At 40.5% G+C, this 19436-nt stretch overlaps 2 protein-coding genes and 1 long non-coding RNA gene across 9 annotated transcripts in view; 2 read left to right on the forward strand and 1 right to left on the reverse strand.

Moving 5' to 3' along the window:
• The window catches only part of LOC146487984 (uncharacterized), a 47066-nt gene extending 42338 nt beyond the window's left edge, over positions 1 to 4728 (forward strand). For 2 of the 4 annotated variants that reach the window (XR_014867720.1, XR_014867718.1), the window contains exon 3: positions 4597 to 4727. Coding sequence is in view for 1 of the 4 variants with exons in the window: in XM_085125821.1 (XP_084981947.1) it covers positions 25 to 974 (950 nt within the window). In the remaining 3 variants the exon portion in view is untranslated. Of the gene's footprint in view, positions 1 to 24; positions 4045 to 4596 lie in introns of those variants that run through there. The other 2 variants (XR_014867717.1, XM_085125821.1) reach the window with 2 other exon arrangements.
• Positions 3324 to 17640, reverse strand: LOC146487987 (ras-like protein rasD). 4 transcript variants are annotated; one of them, XM_085125671.1, is made up of 5 exons: positions 17018 to 17640; positions 9109 to 9571; positions 8143 to 8199; positions 6625 to 6698; positions 3324 to 5144 (listed from the first exon to the last, which is right to left on the reverse strand). In XM_085125671.1, exons 2-5 carry the CDS (start codon positions 9464 to 9466, stop codon positions 4731 to 4733), a joined length of 903 nt encoding a protein of 300 aa, XP_084981797.1. In that variant the 5' UTR covers positions 9467 to 9571; positions 17018 to 17640; the 3' UTR covers positions 3324 to 4730. The 4 variants fall into 4 exon arrangements, with proteins under 4 accessions (XP_084981797.1, XP_084981813.1, XP_084981805.1 ...); XM_085125687.1 differs by lacking the exon at positions 17018 to 17640 and adding an exon at positions 16140 to 16355; XM_085125679.1 differs by lacking the exon at positions 17018 to 17640 and adding an exon at positions 14670 to 14949.
• LOC146487988 (uncharacterized) lies at positions 5044 to 7626 on the forward strand. Its single transcript, XR_014867729.1, has 2 exons — positions 5044 to 5169; positions 7423 to 7626. It is a non-coding gene; the product is annotated as an uncharacterized LOC146487988 (long non-coding RNA).
• Positions 17641 to 19436: the final 1796 nt, after the last annotated feature.

A 19436-nucleotide genomic window follows, 5' to 3' on the forward strand; every position in this document is an offset into this window, starting at 1 on the left:
CATTTCAGAACGATGGTATGGTAGTTTCCCGTCCCAGAGAAAGCGAAGAGGATGAATTCAAAAAGGAAGAAGACGAACCTAGTCTTGCTCATTGTTACAAGATGCTTATCGCTCCTGTAGCAAACTTACTCGATCAATCCGAAGTCATCATTGTTCCTGATCGGCTCTTGTACAATGTTCCATTTGCAGCGTTGAAGGATGCCACTGAGGTTGAAAACGGGAAATATTTATCAGAAACGTCCAGGATCCGTATCGTGCCTTCCTTGACGACTCTCAAACTCATTCAGGACAGTCCAAGGGATTATCACAGTCAGACCGGTGCACTGATAGTGGGTGAGCCTAAAGTCGACAAAGTGTTTTACAAGGGATGTATTAAGAAACTTTGTCCATTGCCCTGTGCAAGGAAGGAAGCTGAGATGATTGGACGATTGCTTGGCGTTCAGCCTTTGCTTGGACAGCAAGCAACGAAGCAGGCAGTAGTTCAAAACATAGATTCTGTGGCTTTGATACATTTCGCTGCTCATGGAAATGCCGACAGTGGACAAATCGCACTTGCCCCTGTACTTCCTCCCAGAGAAATTCCACATGAAGAGGACTACCTGCTGACAATGGCTGATATTGCAAATGTTCAGCTGCGAGCCAAACTAGTGGTACTTAGCTGCTGTCACAGTGCAAAGGGCCAGATTAGGTCCGAGGGGGTTGTTGGAATCGCTCGTGCCTTCTTAGGATCCGGTGCTCGCTCAGTCTTAGTAGCAATGTGGGCTGTAGAAGACAAAGCAACAGAACAGTTTATGAGTCGTTTCTACGAACACCTTGTTCGTGGAAAGAGTGCCAGCGAATCCTTGCATCAGACCATGGAGTGGATGAGAGCTAATGGCTTTTCTGACCTGAGGCAGTGGGCACCTTTTACGCTGATCGGAGATAACGTGACATTTGATTTTGGAAGAGAAGAGAAGCCGCAGATAGGGGACTAAAATGCAGCACATGAAACGTAGGGTGCTTTTCATTTGTCAGAACTGGCCGGCCAGATCAGTCAGTTTGTAAACGGAATGTACCAATTTGAAGGATGAGTTTTATCCTAGTCCTTTGAATTTCTTAATTAGTGCGTACCATTTTCGGAGTTATTATTTTTCAAGATTTTACAGCGTCCTCCTTTCAAAATGACGCATTCGATTTACTGATTGGCCTGTCTGGTTGGTCAGTTCTGGCAAATGGAAAGCACTCGTAGTTGACGAAAGGCTTTGATATTGCTTTATTTCGAGAAAGATAAATTTCAAGTATGAATCATTTTACTTTACTTTAATGATGTAGGTGAACCAATAATAGCAGTTAAACAGCTGGTGTGAGCCTGATTATAGATAAATTACCATACGAGAAACCAAAACGGAATTAGAATAAACTTTCCTTGATTAATAATCATTATTTATGTAGTAAGAACCTCGCGCGTTCGAGGTTAGCAGAGTTGTTACTGTACAAAAGCGGGCTTAGCGTTTAATTTCGATTATCCTGTCCTAAAAATTGATCAAATACCGTGGTATTATCATTCTTTCACAATCACGGGTCACTTGAGTGTAATAAGTCTGTTTTATAACAACCTTTTGATAAGAAAGTTTAGTTTGGGAATTTAAGCCGAAATTTAAAGAACCTATCAAGGAAAAAACAAAGGCTTCGCTCTAGTTAATTAAGGACGTTTCCATTCCATAAAAATAAGATTTCGACGCGTCAACCCGCTATGTTCTGACATTTTGAGGTTTACCGACGGACGTTTTTACAATAGAGTTCGAGTTATCGGCGTAAATTTGAGCCAAGGGAAAACAAAATTGGTTCAAGTTAGCGGGAAGTTAGAGTTAGTGGGAATCTACAGTAGTTACAAAAGCACACAGTTAATTAAAAAGTCCGAACAAACAAACAAAAAACCCTTTATACTCCCCATTTTTAACCGGGCTGGTAGAAAGTTCACAATCCTTGTCCACATTTTGAAAAAGGCACACCTAAGATGAAAAAAGAAAAAGTCTTAAACGCTTTTTTTTCCGGTTTAGGCAACGGAGTGTTTCCAATAAGGGAATAGCGGCTGATAGTTAGGTGAAAATTTGGTGTTCCAAAAACCAATTTTAGCCCGAGAAGCGCGCAAACTTCGAGAGTCTATATCTTAGTTTTAAGAACATCAGATTTTTAAGGGAACCTCTTTGTCGGAGCTACCGGTCTGAAGCTTATTCTGTTGCTTTTGTTGTTCACCTCTACGGTGTTTTTTTTTTTTTTTTAACAAAATCTCGCTGAATTTACAACTCAACCATTTGACCTTTAAGAGAAAGGTTAAAACAACAATCAAGATTAATAAAAAGACACTTTGAAAGCAACAGTTTTGTTAATGAAAAAGAAAACTGCGAATTTTGTATTTTGGTGGACACCTTCCGGATACATCCGGGTATTTTCGCCGGATAGACCCTATCACGTGATAGTGTCAGCGCAGATGAGTGATATCCTGTTTGGTGCTTAATTTAAGGTGGTCTTATACCCTAAAAATCAGACAAGCAGAAAATTTAGTAGTATATTATTTTCCGAACTAACTGAACTAGCTGCGGTCATCTTACGGAAGTTCAAAGTAAGACTTCTTACGAAATCAGTGGTGACATTTAACTGCAAAAGATAAAAATCTAGTTAATATTCATATTTGGTTGGGTGTTCTTGAAGAAACTGGCCAAAAAGTTCTGTCTGGTAGCTGCAACACCGAGGGCGTTGTAGATTTACTTCCATACCATTTTTAGTGTTCATTTACATCACTTTCGGGGACTCTTCCTCAAAATAAAGTATCAGCAACAGCTGCCACCCTCCGTATTCTGAGTGACCAGGACTGAGAGAGTATAATATTTGACGTAACTTGCGGTGTTCTGCGGTAGTGTAATTAAGAATGGTCCATTCACATTGGGTGATGACTTCATCGTAGACAACCGACTACTCCCGTCCAAAGGTTTCGCGAAGACAACGACAGCTTTGACAGACTTTGTCCGGAAAACAAGATAAGAGAGAACGTAAGAAGGAACCGGTTGTTTCTCTGATGACTTACCAAAACCAAGGACAGGCTTTTGTTTTTTCAAATGGTCGCTTACTTCTACACAAACGTTTGGCTGATTCGTCAATTAGTGTGCTTGTTGCTTAGGTAAAATTTTCTCTAAAACGTTCGACGTTTATTTGAGTAATATACAGTGCCCCAATTAGCAACAAAAAGCTAAACACATTGACACTTAAATAAAGTTTATTATTATTATTATTATTATTATTATTATTATTATTATTATTATTCATAAACGTTTTCCAGTTTCAATTAAAAAGGAAAAAAAAAAGAAGAAAAAAATCTTTTTCGTTTCTCCCCTTCTACTTAGATTTCCAGCATACTTCAAACCTTGTCCTATGATTATAAATGATGAAACAAGAACCTACATTTCATTTTGTTCAGTGTTTTTTCCCTACGCCAGTGTAAAACGATTTTGGCCTGTTGACACTGCCGTTTTTTTTCAGTTTTATAAATATAAAGAAAGCAAATTTTGCTTCAGTCTTATTTTTAAAAACTTTTTCAAAAGCAGCTCACACTTTTTGTTGCGATTTGGGTTCCATTCATAGCTCTGTTGAAGCCTCATTGATTGAATCTATCATTAGTAGTAAGCAGTTATTACAACATCGAATGCTTGGTTTATCAACAGAGTTGATAACTTTAGGTAACTTAGCCACCGTAAAGAGATTCGAGTTCTGACGTTTCGAGCGTTAGCCCTTCGTCAGAGCGAATTACGGTGGCTAATTTACCTTAAGTAATCAACTCTGTTGATAAACCAAACATTCGTTTCCATTCCCCACCGACGCAGCACCATAATTTCGTTAGAAACTAATCCCCTTATCCATTTATTACAAAATCAGTTCGCAAGGAGTATTTTCATAGCCTCGTATTACGATCTTACCGTATCCTTCAACAATGTAATTAAAAAGACTGAAAGAAAGAATAGAACTTCAGGGTGAAAAAAATGTGATTAACTTTTCAGTTAGTGACAAAGACATACTCGGAAAAAAGGAAATCCTCCTTCTCCCAACAGTTCTACTCACGGGTATATTACGAACGCACAGAATGACCAACTCCCAGTTGGCTTGATAGCTCACTTGGTAGAGCACTGCACCAGCATCGTAATAACTGCGAGAAACTTTCTTCTAGTTAAGTTCTCCTGTTGGGAAAACTCGGATTTCCTTTTTTCCGAGTATGGTGGGGGGAAGAAGACATGACGAAGAGAAGGAACGATTTCGTGTTACAATGAGAAGGAGTATTGTGACGGAAACGGACGGAGAGGAATACGAGGGGTAATGTTTCACGTCGTGCACTACTCGCAAAATATTTCCGTTTTCTGTCACAATTCTTTTCCTATACTCCCACAATCCGACCACGTCAGTCGAGCAGGCAATTCCTTTTCAGTGAGAAAGCCAAACCTCACCCATAGAAAACCGGTGGCTAACAGTTACTTAACTCTGAATGCATACTCAGCGTAAAAAGCATAAGTTTTCAGTTTTGTGCTCTCGAGTGGAGAATCCCACAGTTGTCTCTATCTTCCTTTGCAGGGACCTCGGATGCGTGGAGCGGCCGTAACCTGCAGACATTGAGCCATACAAAAACCGCTGTCAATGGACATTTGGCCAATCTCTTCTTGATCTCGTCATGTGTCACAAAGCGCGCTCAAAAACCACAAATTCTATCACCAACTCGGTAAACTACCTCTTCTGTGCAACAGTTGACGAACTGAGCTGAGAAATCCATTGGTACCTGATGGTGCCTGGCTCTTTTGCTGCGCCTTTTTAGTGAATCTGACCTGGAACACCATGTTGAAGAACACAATTTGTACATTCCTGTTGGTCAGAGCTGAAGTCTCGTAATACGAACAGGAGAACTCGGCAGCAGTCTCTCGTGCTTCCTCTTTGCTAACCTGCCTTCCTCGTCGTAGGTCTCGCTTGTTTCCAACCAGGATCACAGGAACCTGACATTCACCATCCAGCTTTCGGACCTCTTTGATTAGCTTGACCATTTGTCTTGCCACTTCAAAGCTGTAATGGTCGGTAATTGAGTACACCACAATGAACCCTTCACCACTCCTTATGTAAGAGGCTTCGGCCTGTACAAGAATGTAAAGAGAGAGGGTGAGTTTATGAAGAAAGCGCTGTCAGGTACACAGTACGGCAAACAAAGAACGATATGACCCATGGAAAGCTGACAATTATCTTACCCTCTCAGATAAAGCACACATCATAACAAGGGCTTAACTGACGAACGAACAATAACATCTCGACTCTTTGACCAATCAGGCCCCAGTTGTTTAAAGAGCGGATAACTTTATCCACTGGATAAGTCACTATTCAGCGGAGCAAATGCACTCCAACTACTGCTTTTGGCAAGTTTTCCACACAATCCCATAATTAAATTTGACCTATGCTTCTAGTCTATGCACAAATTATAGTGATATCGGTACACATTTCATCTGCCGGATAGCGTCCTTTGAACAACTGGGGCCAGGTCAATAACCAGAAACATTTATACCGTCTACTAACGTTCCACAATTCACTTGACTCTGATGATGACTTCCGCTCAGGTTGGCGAAACGTCGACCATTGTCACCTAGATGATCATGATTTACGTACTTATGCTTTATGGACCGTCCTTTAATCTCAATTTTGTTTTGTTTTCTCCATGACAACCAAGCTTAACGCGTTTGGTAGGTTTCTTACGATTTTCTACAAGCGATTTCAAGCTTAATCCGTCCCGAGAAGGCCGAAAATACTCTTTCGATCCCACTCTAAAACGTTAAGTTTTGCTCATCCCACAGCCATCCCACCACAGGCGGACCCCTAGCCATGATCCGATTTGTCGCGCTATGTGAGGTCACTAGAGTTGTGCCGTTGTTGTCTTTTAGTCTTCCTTCCCAACTCAGTACTCCAGCCCCAACAAATATCGAGTCTAATAATTGCATAGAGCCGGCTTTTCATCTTCTCCTTAACCGATTTCCCGTGCTCAAGATTTTGCTTTACACCTCCATTCTCTCGACATGAAGTTAAATTTGTTCGCCACGGTCTTTCTCTTCCTAAAATTTGTGTTTCAGTTGAGTAGACGTAACCTTCGTGCGCTTCAAAGAGTTGTCTGAAATTTAGAGCTTTTAATCTTTCTTATATAATTATCAGGTATCTATTAAATCACATTATCCGTCAGAATTTAATCGAACGATTAGTTTTAATCTTCTTATATCCAAGTAACTAAATCGCTTTTCAAACCATTTGAAAGAAAGCTCTATTAATCTAAAGAAGAAACTGTGTGGTTAAAGCTCGGTGAAGAATATTTGCAAGACGCATGAACCATATACACTGGTAAGCAAAATATTGATCTACTTCGCAGTCGAGGAATAAAATCCATACATGTAAGCATCTTTGTTATCTCTTATAACATCTCTGATCCCATTTTTTGCGTATCGAAATCATCTGTAAACCAAACCCCGGCCCATGGTCGGCAAAACACGCTGTTTATTTTTCTTGTTCGCACTCAAGGAGAAAAACACTCAAGAATAAGCAATTAATAGATCAAAGACTAAGCGACTAGTTGCTTACATTGCCGGCAGTGTCCAATATATCAAGTGATACGATGCTGTCACCAATAGGCACGGCCTTCTCATACACTCTTTCTGAAAAGAGAGAATGTAAACGAACTGCTGTTATTCAGTCTGATGCAATCATACAGCCATATAGTGATATAGTCTTTGTAGGCCAGAAGATTAAGTATGGTTTTCACCAGCGACGCAAGCACATGCGCAAGCGTAAGAGCTTTATGTCAAGTGAAAATGAACGCGACTCAAGCGCAAGCACAAGAAAAGGAAAAAGCTTGATCCCTGTGCTTGTGCTTATACTTGCGTCGAGGCCGTTTTCACGGTGAAATAACTCAATCATTATGCTTGCGCTTGTGCTTGCGTCGCTAGTGAAAAACATGCATTAGGCCAGTCCGTTGAATAGACAAACTTAAAGTTGTTGGTGACGATACATTAGAAGTCAGTATGACCTTATGAAGGAAACTTAAAACCATAGTTATAGCGATAAACGGAAGCCCAAAAGTAGAGCGGACGGAAATCTAGGAGAAATACCGATCATTGTATCCTTTCTCATAATAATGTTGATAGAAGCCAAGGACCTGTTTACATGAGTGATCTCGTCCCGGGACGAATTTTTATCCCAGGATGATTCATCTCAGTGTCTGGATTTTTGCTTCTTAGTGTTCACATGATCCCGGGGTAAAATGTGTTCGTCCGGGGACGAAATTCATGATACTTGTCTGCGTCGTTTTGTTTCCATTTGCTGTGATTATTTACATCTGTAAACAACCTGTTTAAAATTGTGTTATTTTCGTCTTTTTAGGACAGTGTCCTTTAACAGTTTCACTCATCTCGTTTTCCCGGGAAAGATTTCTTGGAAACCCGGGATAGAACCACTCATGTAAATGGAAAAGAATTTTCGTCCCGGGGAGAGACTGATCCCGGACGAAACCCATCTCCTTATCTAAACGCGGCCTGAGAAATGTTGTTTGCATCGCTTAAAAAATAAATGTCATAATAAACAGCCTGCAGGACCCCGCGTAAAAGTATATTTTGTTTCCGTAACTGTGTTTGTATGTGTGCGACAAAAAAAAGGAGAGACTCCATATTTTTGAAACGGTGAAAGACTACTCCTCGCTTTTCCTTTGTTCGCGGGGTGTGCTTCTACTGTTCTAGCGCGCGTGGTCTTCGCTTTCGGGACGCACATTGGTCGGTTACATCGCAACAATGCGCTTGTACACGTGCTCGATACAGAAAGAAAATTGGACTGATTTTTGCAAACAGGCTGACTATTTTTCACCTGAGCGGATTTAACATTCGTGGCTGCGGCTTCGTGTACCTGCACCTGGTGGGCGCGCGATTAGTGAAAATGAGCTGCCAAAGAAATTATCGTTCGATCAATATTTTGTACATAAACTTGGCGGTATTGAAATCACCCTTCAGCAACTTATCCCAGGTTTCCGGTTTGCGTCAACGGGTTACTGGCAAGCATAAGTTTATTTTTACCCGAGATGAACTATTTTGGATAAACTCTGTTGCTTACCTAGTGTAGGATCGTATTCGTTGAGAAAACGGCCAGTCACGAAGCGAACCACCAAGGCTGAAAGGCAAAGCGAAGAAAAAGATGCCAATCACACTAATCACTGATCAAACAAGGGCCGATATGAAAGTTAAAGTAAAGCCGACAATATACATTCTGATAGCAAATCGAGAGTGACACAAACGGAATGTGTCCCAACCGCCTGCATAAGGGGAAATATGAAAATAAGTATCAACTTTCCTATATGAGGAGTTCAAGTGGGACAACTTGATAAATAGTTGGAAAATAAGCCGATCGATTGACCTTCCTTTCGATTTTATTATGTTCACTGTTCTATGTTTCAGCTTATCTAATGTTCACAGTTTTTTTTATTAAAAGGGATCGGGTGCAGCAAACTTGCGGGGGCTATCGTTTTCAATAACCTTGGAAAGCCACTATCCAGCGATTTAATCTGCCGTTAATCTTCTTATGAAGGCATTGTATCTCAAAATAGTTAGAACTGGATTCTCTCGTTTAAGTAGGCGTATGATAACATGTTTTAAGTAACGGAAAGAGAAGTTTATAATTTTAGGGTCACATTATATTAGTTGTGTACATTTGTTCACTTTAACCCCTTTGATCAGTTTGTAGTACATAAACTGTGAAAGTCATGGTCTAGCTTATGGATCTGTGGAAGAAATACCCTGCAAGCTCCGGCCATGGTCGATGAAATATTGATTAACAGAAAATGAGTACCTTAATTTGACGGTCGAGAGAGAGAGTGAATGGCCTTTTCCGCTTTAGACTCAAACCTCACTCATGTAGTACTAACTTTTAGTCCGCGGACGAAATCCAAGAGTGTGGCCTTGCAAATGAATTCTACTCCAGCTGTACTTTGCTGTGGTGCTAAATTTGTCGTTCAATTTAATTTAAATGAAAATTCCAGGTAATATTTGAAAAGGACTAAAAGGATTAAGCCTAATTGTTTACCTGTCTTCCCTACTCCTCCTGCTCCCAGCATCACGATGACGTGTTTTTCGCCCCCATTAGACACCGCTTCTGTCTCCTTGCTTCCTAATTTCAGCTTGTTTCCCAGAAGACTCGGTCGCTTCTTTAAAGATTGAAAGTCCAGTTTGGTGGGGCTGAGATCGCCATTTCCGCAGCCAAAACTATTACTCCTTTTACAGAATGGTTTCTTTTCAGCTGAGTTGGGCAGTAAGCTTAAACTACTCCGGCGCGTAACTTGGTGAGCGCGTTGCGGTGGTGGCGTGAAAGTTCGAGGATGGCGCATCGACGGCCGCGTTCCGCACAACCGCGAAGGCGTCGTGTTTTCTCGCCTTAATGACATGTGTACTCAGGTTGCCCTCATATTTCTCTGCCTTTGAAAATTCTAAAATGTGTGCTCAAGCTAAAGCGGGCTGCAGTCCTGTGTTCGTGAATAACTGTCGGCGTGCTGAGATAAAAAAAAGATGAGGTTAGAGGTTTTTTCGGGCAAGTGTCAACCAATACAGATCATATTGTTCAAGTTGACAGGCGTTTTATTGTCATGCTCCCTAAAACAACAAAGGAACACTTTAAGGCGCATTCCATTTTCCGACACAATATGGAAAATGCAAATGTCAAAACAGCTATATCTCTTTCGGGGTTTAAGCCGTTTGAAAGAGTAACCGGTCATTCTGTCAGGATTTGTTCAAATGTCCTAGCAGAGGTTTTGACTTCTGCTTTGTTTGTTTTGAAAGAGCTCGCATTTTACACGACCCAAGGCTGACGACCAGCTTGAAGACTTAAAGCTTTCGCTTTTGTTTCTTTGCAAATACGCTTGGTTTCCGCTTTGGGTTTAATTAATTTGCTTTAGTTCTTTGAAAGGACAATAGACCTATCGGATGCGTGGTAATAGGTTGTACTGATAAACACACGGTAAAAGAGTTACTTTCGGCGAGACTACAAATACCCTTGAAAGGGCTAGAAAAATACAAAGGAACCCGCGTTTTTAAACGATCACTCTTTCCTGCAGACGGAACAAAATCAAGTGCCGGCTCTATTAATGTGTGATATCATGATCACTGAATCTTTTACCGCTCAAAGGGATCTTTTGAAAGCAATTATCTAATCGTTCATTGTGCAATCATCAGCAATGATCATAAGCAACGGAACACGGCTTAAACTCTAAAATAGTACCATTTAGACTTTTGAATGCAGGGATTTAAACTTTTCTCTTTTGTACACTTTTTCTGTCTAATTAGCAGAATTACTGTGTACTTTTCGCTTTGCTGCCTTCAATCATTTCCGGTTTCATGGCGACAGAAATGAAGTTATAATTGCTCATACAAAGTGTTGACATCATTGGCCAATTGTGTTGGATGTTTAATAGCCTGAAGCGGTCTCGGCGAGGTTTGTTTTGAATTTGGGGACGGCGTTTCAGGCCGAATTTAACCTTCTCTCTCCATCCAAACCTGCTCAAAAGAAGCAAACAATCTAAATTTAGTTTTGATATGTGTCGAAAAGCAAACAATACCATGGAAAAGTACCTATTGCTTCGATTTTACCAGCGAAACTTTCATCTGCGACTCTAAAGTTAGAACCACATTGTTAGGAAGTGAAAACGGAAGTATCACGGGAATTTGGTGTGAAACGAAAAACTCCAAAACGTTGTTTATCAGCAGAAACCTAAACGTATTGTTCAAGTTTGTTGTAAATTATCACTCCAGTGTACTAAGACTATCGGTTAGTGTCTCTGGCCACAGATGGACTAGGTTAGAATGGATTGAAACTTGAAAAAAAGTTAGGCGAACTATTTTCAACTTCTCGCGTTTTCGTTTCCAAAATACACCAGGGCAGGTCATGAGTTGTTCCTTTCAAGAATTCAGTTGATTTCTTTAACTTGAAGTTCCAGAATTATTTTGTAACTAAGTGAAAATGTTGTTGCACAATTTTCACTACAAAAGGTCAAACTCTCGCAATACTTCCCATTTAACTATTACAACTGGGAAGTTTTTTCACGATTAGAATTAAGATCATGTGACTTTAAATACCAGAATCAAAAGTTAAATCCGGAATTGTTCAACGTAATAAACAGTGCCATAGAACAGTACTGCCCAAAAGCTTTCATTGAGTTTTCATTTCATCCTCGGATTAGTTATAAATGATGAACGATTTGGTTGCAGGAATACCGGAAAGGGCCAATTGATAGCTTCTTTGCTTGGATGCTTAGATTACTACAGGCTTGAGACTGAGGTGAAACAGATGGAAAAAATCAAAGTGAGAGGTCAAGAAGGCACGAGTCGGAAAATACGGGATTCGGGTGATAAGTTACTTATCCACCGCGAAAATGCACTCCGCCATTATCACCATATGCTGTTTGATTCAATTTCCAGATAACTAAAACTGTGGGAAAAAAAGCTATGTATAATCGGAATTCCCTTCATTTTTTTGGAAACCTGTTTTGCATGAATCAAGCGCCTTTGATCATTTAGATGTTAAAGGGCGCTATATAAGTATTAAAATTTAAATTTAAAATAGCCCATTTTACAATTGTGTGCTTAGTGTCCTGGCCTTGGATTGCAAGCGAGGCTGGGGTTGACCTTGTTTTGATACAAACCTCACTGCTTTTCATATGCAGATCACACTGTTCTTATGCAAACTAGTTTGTATTTACATATGAAAAGCAGTGAGGTTTCTATCAAAACAAGGTCACCCCCAGCCTCGCTTCCAATCTAAGGCCAGGTCACTAAGCACACAACTGTAAAATGGCCTATTCTATCATTGGTACCGCGCGAGTGTCACTTCTTCCGGGACTAGCCCCAGTCTCCTGCCCGTGCGCCGAGCACGTCGCTGGAAACCCGGGGATACCCTCTACAATGGGTTAGTGGCGGGAAAGTGGCGGGTCTTCCCGAAAGGGGTACCTTTTTGTGTTCGTGTTAAACATACGCTTATACGGTTGGGAAACAACGATAAAGGTCAGCGTTTTGCCAATCTCTACAGACAGCATATCCCTTCTCAATATTCCGACTTGCCCATTCGCCTTTCCGCCGCCATGGTATTTTCAGGCTCGTGTACTTCGTGGGCCAAATAGCGAGCGGCGAGTATTCTGAGTTTTCACCACATTCCAACTTTTTATGTTTACTTTTCCGATTCAAATACCATTTATTTCAGCTCCAGCTTTTTGTATGAATCTCTAGCATTGATGTTTCAGTCAATAGTTCTGGCATGTGTACCGTCTAAGTGATGTAAAAGACATTGGCGATGTTTTCTGTTATTGTTTGAATTGCTTTTCATGCAACGTTTATTCCCCAGAAACTGGGTTGTTCTTTCCGACCTTAACTAACAGCAAAATCGATGTCAAAGCTTGGCTCGCAGCTCCTTACAAGATCTTGCAACGACGCACAGTTCTCCTGTTACGTCAGTCATTGTCTACTGTCAAATTTTCCAAAATTAGGGCAGCCATTTTCTAATTTCCATGAAAAACAGCTAATCGAGGAGAAGACTAATTCATTCACCAGTTAAGAGTTTTTTCTGTTAGATGCATTCATAGAGCTAAAAATGAGACCTTTATCCTTTCCTTTCATACACAGCGAGCTTTAAAAATGTTCTTTCGGGAGAAGTCAATCTCAATTATCAGTTACACACAAAAACCAAGCATTTTCCCTTACTAAATTTATTCTTTCCTGACGTTTAGGCCAAACTTTTTTTCCACCACAAGGAAAGTCGCTATCTTGCTGACAAAACACTGGATAATTTTTCAAAGTTTAGTCTTAAAAGATGGTCGAAATTAGCGATAGATTCATAAAGGGTCTTTTTATACTTGAGATTTTTGTGCAAAAAAAGAAGATGAAGAAAAACTGAAAATGAAATGTAATGCTTTGTTTATCGTGGAGATATGCTAATTCAAAAGCGCAGCCAAGGAGTGAACTTGGGGCTTCCTAGAAACAACTCCAGCAAGCGGCTAGAGCGGGAGCTGAACTGACCCAGCCCTGCCGGGCTCGTCGCCTCGACAAAAGAAGTAGAAAAGACAAATGGAAGGAGACGAAGAAGAAATGAAAAATGAAATTAACGGGGTTGAGTAAGAAAAAGCGATAAACCTTTCTGGTTACTGCTTTTCTCTTTCAAAAATTCTCAGAAGTTTAAAAATTGTTTGCATATCTAAATTTTTGGGAAACAACCCTTAATTTGAAGGAACGCTTACTTTCTGCAATGCCAAGTCCGTCCGCAATTTAATCTTGAAAGCCGGTGACGAACACCGGTAAATTTGTGGCTGTTTTTATACTAGAGGACGCATTATCCATCTAGACGAACTTAGACAAACATTTGTTGTTCGGACGGGCACAAGGCGAACAATGTGTCTGGACGAACTCTTTTTCGTTGTTCGTCTTGAACGAAGCATAACAGAAGATATTTCGTCCAGACGGATAATGCCTCTTGTTCCCGTCTTTATACTAGAGGCGCGTAATCAGACAAACAACAAATGTTTGCCCAAGTTCGTCCAGACCTGCGTCCTCTGGTATAAAAATGGCCAATGCCATTTGTTGCATGAAATGTGGTTTTTCGGAAAACCTCTGGGAGTGAATGGGTTAAGTGTTATCAGGTTCCGCCTTTGGCCGCGGGATGATAACACTACCTCCAACTTAATCATTCTGTTATATCACGTAAATCTTATCCAAGAGATTGGATGAGCAAATCTCTTCAAGAGAAAAGCTGTACTGATAACAATACAAGGTAAGAGCTGAGATTCATTGTGTAGTAGTTCAAACCCTCTAGACAACAAGAGTGGATTTCACTGCTTCGTTTCAATTGAATAGCAATTAAAATTCTTTCGATACAGAAGTGATACATTGTGAGATGCTATCTGTTAAAAATCAAATATTGACCAATGCAAGCTTTCGATTTTTTTTGTCTACGGTACATTCACTTTGTCGCGTATTGGTTTTTTTAGAGTCGGTCTAGTTTAGCCGGCCACAACTGGATAACCAAGGTTCCGCTGGTTAGGCGATATCTAGAAATAACAGAACATTCTTTGGCTTTTTCAGGGAATACTGATCAGGCATGCAATTCACCAACTCCACTTTACACTTAACATCTCTACCGACAGATTGGTTCACAAATTTATTGAAGTTGTATAAGGTGAGAAACGTTTCAAGCCAAGAAAGTAGCCGGGTATTGTGAGTCAGACACACGGAGAATAGCACAGCTATTTCAGTCTCAGCCGTTCTCAGTATATATCTATCAGGACTGACGGCGTGATTCACCATAGCGTCTATAGTTGTGTGCAATTTTTTTAGGCGAAGAATCTGAGAAGAGTACAGAAATAGATACAAAACAAATTGTGGACTGAGAAGAAAACACGCATGTAGTTATTGGCTCCGGATCCTTAATAAATATCAGGCAAAACGAGAAATGGAATAAACGACACAGTCTAGCGGAATCCGGTCATACTGTAGACTAAGGTAAGCGCCGAAATCAAAAACGAGTAATCAGTGTCGTTGCACGAGATACACGCAAAAAGCATTCACAATGTCAAGTAAAACGAAATGCACTGCAACACAAGCGGTTTTTACCTGTTTCCCTGGAAAGACTCCGAAGAATTGCAAAGACAAGCTAATACACCATCTGGTAACTTTGGAGAATGAGCATAAGATCGTCATGACTGGTGATCTTTTCAATGGCTAAATTGGCAGGTTTGTTTTATGGCGCCTCACTGACTGAAGGTTTAAAGCTTCGTGTTTCCGCATACATCACCCTGTTTACATAATTTAAATTGTCTGGGATACAGTTGCCAATAACGAGCTGTATAATATTTTCTTTTCTCAAACAAAACACGATCCACTTAATTGCTCGCAAAAAAAATCATTTGCAAATATTTACTCCAGAATTGCAATTATTAAAGCGTTTTAACAGTCGGGTTTTGCGTTTTCTTCCGGTAAAACGCCTTTTTTTTTATCCAAGTATATTCCGGGTCTAAAAAAAAAATATTCCGGGTCTAATTTCCTTCCTGTTTACTTCACTTCATGAGATTCTAATCAAGAGGTAATTCTTGTAAATTCATTGAATTTTCCTCTAATCAGTTGACCAATTGGCTCTGATCACGAGTTTAATCTTCAGTTCACTGCTCAGTGACTGATAAATAACCGGTTAGTTTTCCGGCTGTGAAGAACGTTTTCCGGCCAACTTCCATCTAATTGCATCATAAAATGCTATCATTATATATTTCTACAAAAACTGAAAGTCTGTTTGCTGTTCGGAATGTGCAAACAATGTGCGGATGAATGCGGAGAACTGATGAAAGAAGGGAGAGAAATTACTTTTGGCCAGAGTGTGTGTGGACCACTGCCAGCTAGTAGGGCTGACCTAGAAACATGAATCGGGCCGAAATCGCATCAAAAAATTCATCTGAGTAGAATGAGAGGAGGAGAGCGGCAAGGAAACCAGAGCAGGATGATTTTCGCGCCTTTCTTTACACCACTGCTCACGTTGCGTACATAACTCCACGTCTTATTTCCATTGATATATTCATTCCCCCATGAGTCTATTACCAAGTCACAAATGACCAGCTCCCAGTAGGCTTGATAGCTCAGTTGGTAAAGCACTGCACTGGAATCGCTGAAATCATAGGTTCGAATCCCGTTGAAGCCTTTTTCAGTCTTCAGCTTTTTTGGAACTGCTTAACTGTACGTCGTCTGTACTTAGATGTTTTGCTATTGTAGCTATGCTTTACGTTGTCACACTCTACTAATGCAGGGCGGAGCCTTTAATCCGAACATCGATATTGGTTTGCTCAGTAATTGACTCACGTCTTATCACCCACAAAGGCTCGTTAAGAATGAACGAGTTAGCCTAAAGGAATTCACTTTGACTCAGTCAAAGCACTGGTCTTCGAACAGGTTCTGGATTAGTAAGGATTTTCAGCTTACTTACGTGTCCTTTTAAAGCAGTAAACCCTGATGAAAGAAAGTGTTCCCAGAAACCCTTCAGTAGTACCTCAAGTTGTATTCCAAATGAAAACTAGCCATCAAAATCCAAATACCTACCCTTGTGCACAATTGTTCCGCACAATGTGGATGCTCATTGGACTTTGAACCCTCAGGTGCTTTGATGTCAATACGAATTCCGTTTTCTGCACCCTGATTTGGCTGGGTTGCGCTGCACGCATAATAACCAGCTGTATTATATATTCTTTTCTCAAACAAAACACGATCCACAGTAATTGCTCGCCAAAAAAATCTTCGCTAAGATTTTGCTCCAAAAATGCAATTATTAAAGCGTTTAACAGTCGGGTTCTGCGTTTTTTTCCCGGCAAAACGCATTTTTTTTACATAAGCCGATATTCCGGGTCTAATTTCCTTCCTGTTACTTCACTTCATAAATTTATAATCAAGAGGTCCTTCTTGTAAATCAAGAGAGGACCTTCATCCTCTCTTGTTGTAAATTCATTGAATTTTCCTCTAATCAGTTGACCAATTGGCTCTGATCACGAGTACGGAATAAACATTAGGGAGTTTAAGTAACGACGACGGCAACGGCAACGGCAACGCCACAACACAGTAGGTTTAATGAGCAAAAACAATCACTCTGCACGTGCGTTTTACATTTTGGTACTTTTCTGTCCTTTGCCGTCCTCTGCAAAACAACAATGTGAAATGACCACATTTAAGGTTTTGTGGAGAACGTTAACGGACGACGGTGAATTTTTCATTTTCTTTCTTAATTTGTACGCCACTCCTATCAATTTGGTTCCTGGATTGTTCGCCATTTTTGTAAAAGTCGAGCGAGTTGAAATAATTGCGAAGTAGCAGAAATGAAATAACGACATATTTTCAGGTAACGTTTTCGTTGCCGTTGCCGTCGACCTTACTTAAGCCTCCTAATGCGATGAATACGGAGAATGAAAAAAAGGGAGAGTACTCACTTAAGCCAGAGTATGTGGACCCCTGTCAGCTAGTAAGGCTTGTCTGGAAACATGAATGGAACTGCTTTTGGAACTGCTTAAGTTGTGTGCATAACTGCAATGGTTCTCTTTGTACTTAGATGTTTTGGTTTTGTAGCTATGCTTCACGTTGTCTGACTCTACTAATCGGCAGGGCGGAGCCTTTAATTCGAACATCGATATTGGTTCGTCCAGTGCTTGATTCACGTCTTATCACCCAGGGGAGGTTAGTAATGGCCCCAATCGATTAGTGCCAACGATTACTGTTTTAAAAATAACCCAAATAATCTAATTTTAGAATGATGTATTATTCAGTAACGACACAGGCAAACTCGGAAAAAGAAATTCCGAGTGTTCCTATCAGGAGTCGAACCTAAGACCTTCCGATTACTAGTTCGGATGCTCTACAACTGAGCTACAGGAGGCTCGTTAGGGTAAGGCCATTAAACTAGGTCCATGTGACAAACATCCTGCATGCTGCTAGGATTAGAATGTCAATGAGTGGCATATGCGCAATGAAAGGAAATGTGATGTAATATTTTAAGTCTGGTGAACAAATGAGAATGAATGACTGGGATGTGAACCAAATACCTTTTCATGCAAACCCCACAAATGCTCATTAAGAATGAACGAGTTAGCCTAAAGGAATTCACTTTGACTCAGTCAAAGCACTGAAATAGAGCCGAGGCTTCGAACAAGTTCTGGATTAGTAAGGATTTTCAGCTTACTTGCTTGTCCTTTTAAAAGCGGTAATCCCTGATGAAAGAAAACGTTCCCAGAAACCCTTCAGTAATACCTCAAGTTGTATTCCAACTGTAAACTAGCCATTGAAATCCAAATACCTACCCTTGTGCACAATTGTTCCGCACAATGTGGACACTCATTGGACTTTGAACCCTCAGATGCTCATACGTCAATAAGAATTCTTTTCTGCACCCTGATTTGGCTGCGCTGCACGTGGAGTCGTTGGAATGTTGCCAGCCCTCTTGGGATGTTTCCCTCGCTTTTCCATTATAACTAATCGATGACATCAATGAAATCAATAAGTAATCGATAGGTAATCGATGGGTTATCATTTGATAAGTCATTAATTATTGCCGATGATCAATGAGTAATCGATGAATAATCAATAGGCCACAATATTCTCAGGCATCGATGGTCATTGGTTGCATTGATTAGCCATAGATGACATCGATTAGTCATCGATCTAATCTCGTGGATACACAAATCATACAAAATCGAAAATAACCCCCCTCACTCCGTCACTCAAAAACAGACCGAGTAGGCATTTTTAGTTGCAACGAGAACGTCTAAAAGGCAGTAGATTTAGTAAGCAAAACAATAACTTTGTACCTACATCACACTTTTTTGGTACGTTTCTTTGCCGTCACTGTACGCTGACTACCACGTGAAAGTTTTCTAATTTCACATGTGAAGAAAGACGTAAACAAGCAACGACAAGTTTTTCTTTCTCTTTTTAAACTTGGAACTGGACAGTAAGAATCTGACTGCATGAGAATTCGCCTACAATTTAACAATTTAGCAAGTTGGAATTATCACGATGAAGGGGATTAAGTTTAAAGAACGCGAATTCACTTTACAGATAATGTTTTTTCTATCGTCACCGTCGTCTTATCTTTAAATCCTCATTAACAAATACAAATCGGTCATAAGGCATACAAGGATTCATGTTAGACAGACATACTAATTGCTGCACATAAATTTGTTTTAATTATATATTTTTTGGCACATTGCTTTTATTAACTACCAAAAATTCTTAATCCCCCTGCCCCTCTCCCTGCTACGGGCCTGATTGTGTTGGGTGGCCCCCATTTTGTTAACACCTGGTTTATTGATGTTAAGTTAAACGTTCCCATTTCCGTAAAAACTTGCGTACGCCCCCTGTCTCATACTAAATTCTAACACTTTTTGCTCAAACTTTACGTGCGTTTTATCCCTAGCGATTTGGGCGTTATGCTCGGTGTTCTCTGTCTCTCAGCGTAATTTACAACCATAGCCCGGCTCGTGGTACTGGTTGTAATGACGGTTCTTTTTTACAGGAGTGGGTTATTAGCTCACTGCTTAATTCCCAATACGGAGCCGGACCAGCTGGTCTTCTAGCAGGGTTTTCTGCAGTCCCTTCAATGTTTGTGTTATGGTACCAACCAGCAAATATCCACACTGGATTGTGGTCAGGATTTTCTTTCTCCTGGACAGGCTGTTTTTCCATGCTACGAACAACTGGTTTTATGGCGCCACAAGTGGCTTTTCTTTACACCCTCAAAACCTGTAACATGAGAGCAGTTCGACGACCAGCAGGCTTCTGGTAAGAGCTTGGTCTTCTGAGCCAATCCTAAGCCAATTTAGGATCCGGCAGCCTAGGGCATTACCATCCGATATA

The sequence above is a fragment of the Pavona decussata genome, unplaced genomic scaffold, assembly GCF_977016875.1.
Source record: "Pavona decussata unplaced genomic scaffold, jaPavDecu1.1 SCAFFOLD_12, whole genome shotgun sequence".
NCBI lineage: Eukaryota > Metazoa > Cnidaria > Anthozoa > Scleractinia > Agariciidae > Pavona > Pavona decussata.

Excerpts from the sequence above, each read along its gene's own strand:
- LOC146487987 (XM_085125671.1), bottom strand. The coding sequence starts at position 9,466 with ATGTCATTAAGGCGAGAAAACACGACGCCTTCGCGGTTGTGCGGAACG. Across the intron at positions 8,200-9,108 it reads AGGAGGAGTAGGGAAGACAG|CCTTGGTGGTTCGCTTCGTG; the intron begins GTAAACAATTAG and ends TTTGCCTTTCAG. Across the intron at positions 6,699-8,142 it reads CGAATACGATCCTACACTAG|AAAGAGTGTATGAGAAGGCC; the intron begins GTAAGCAACAGA and ends CTCTCTTTTCAG.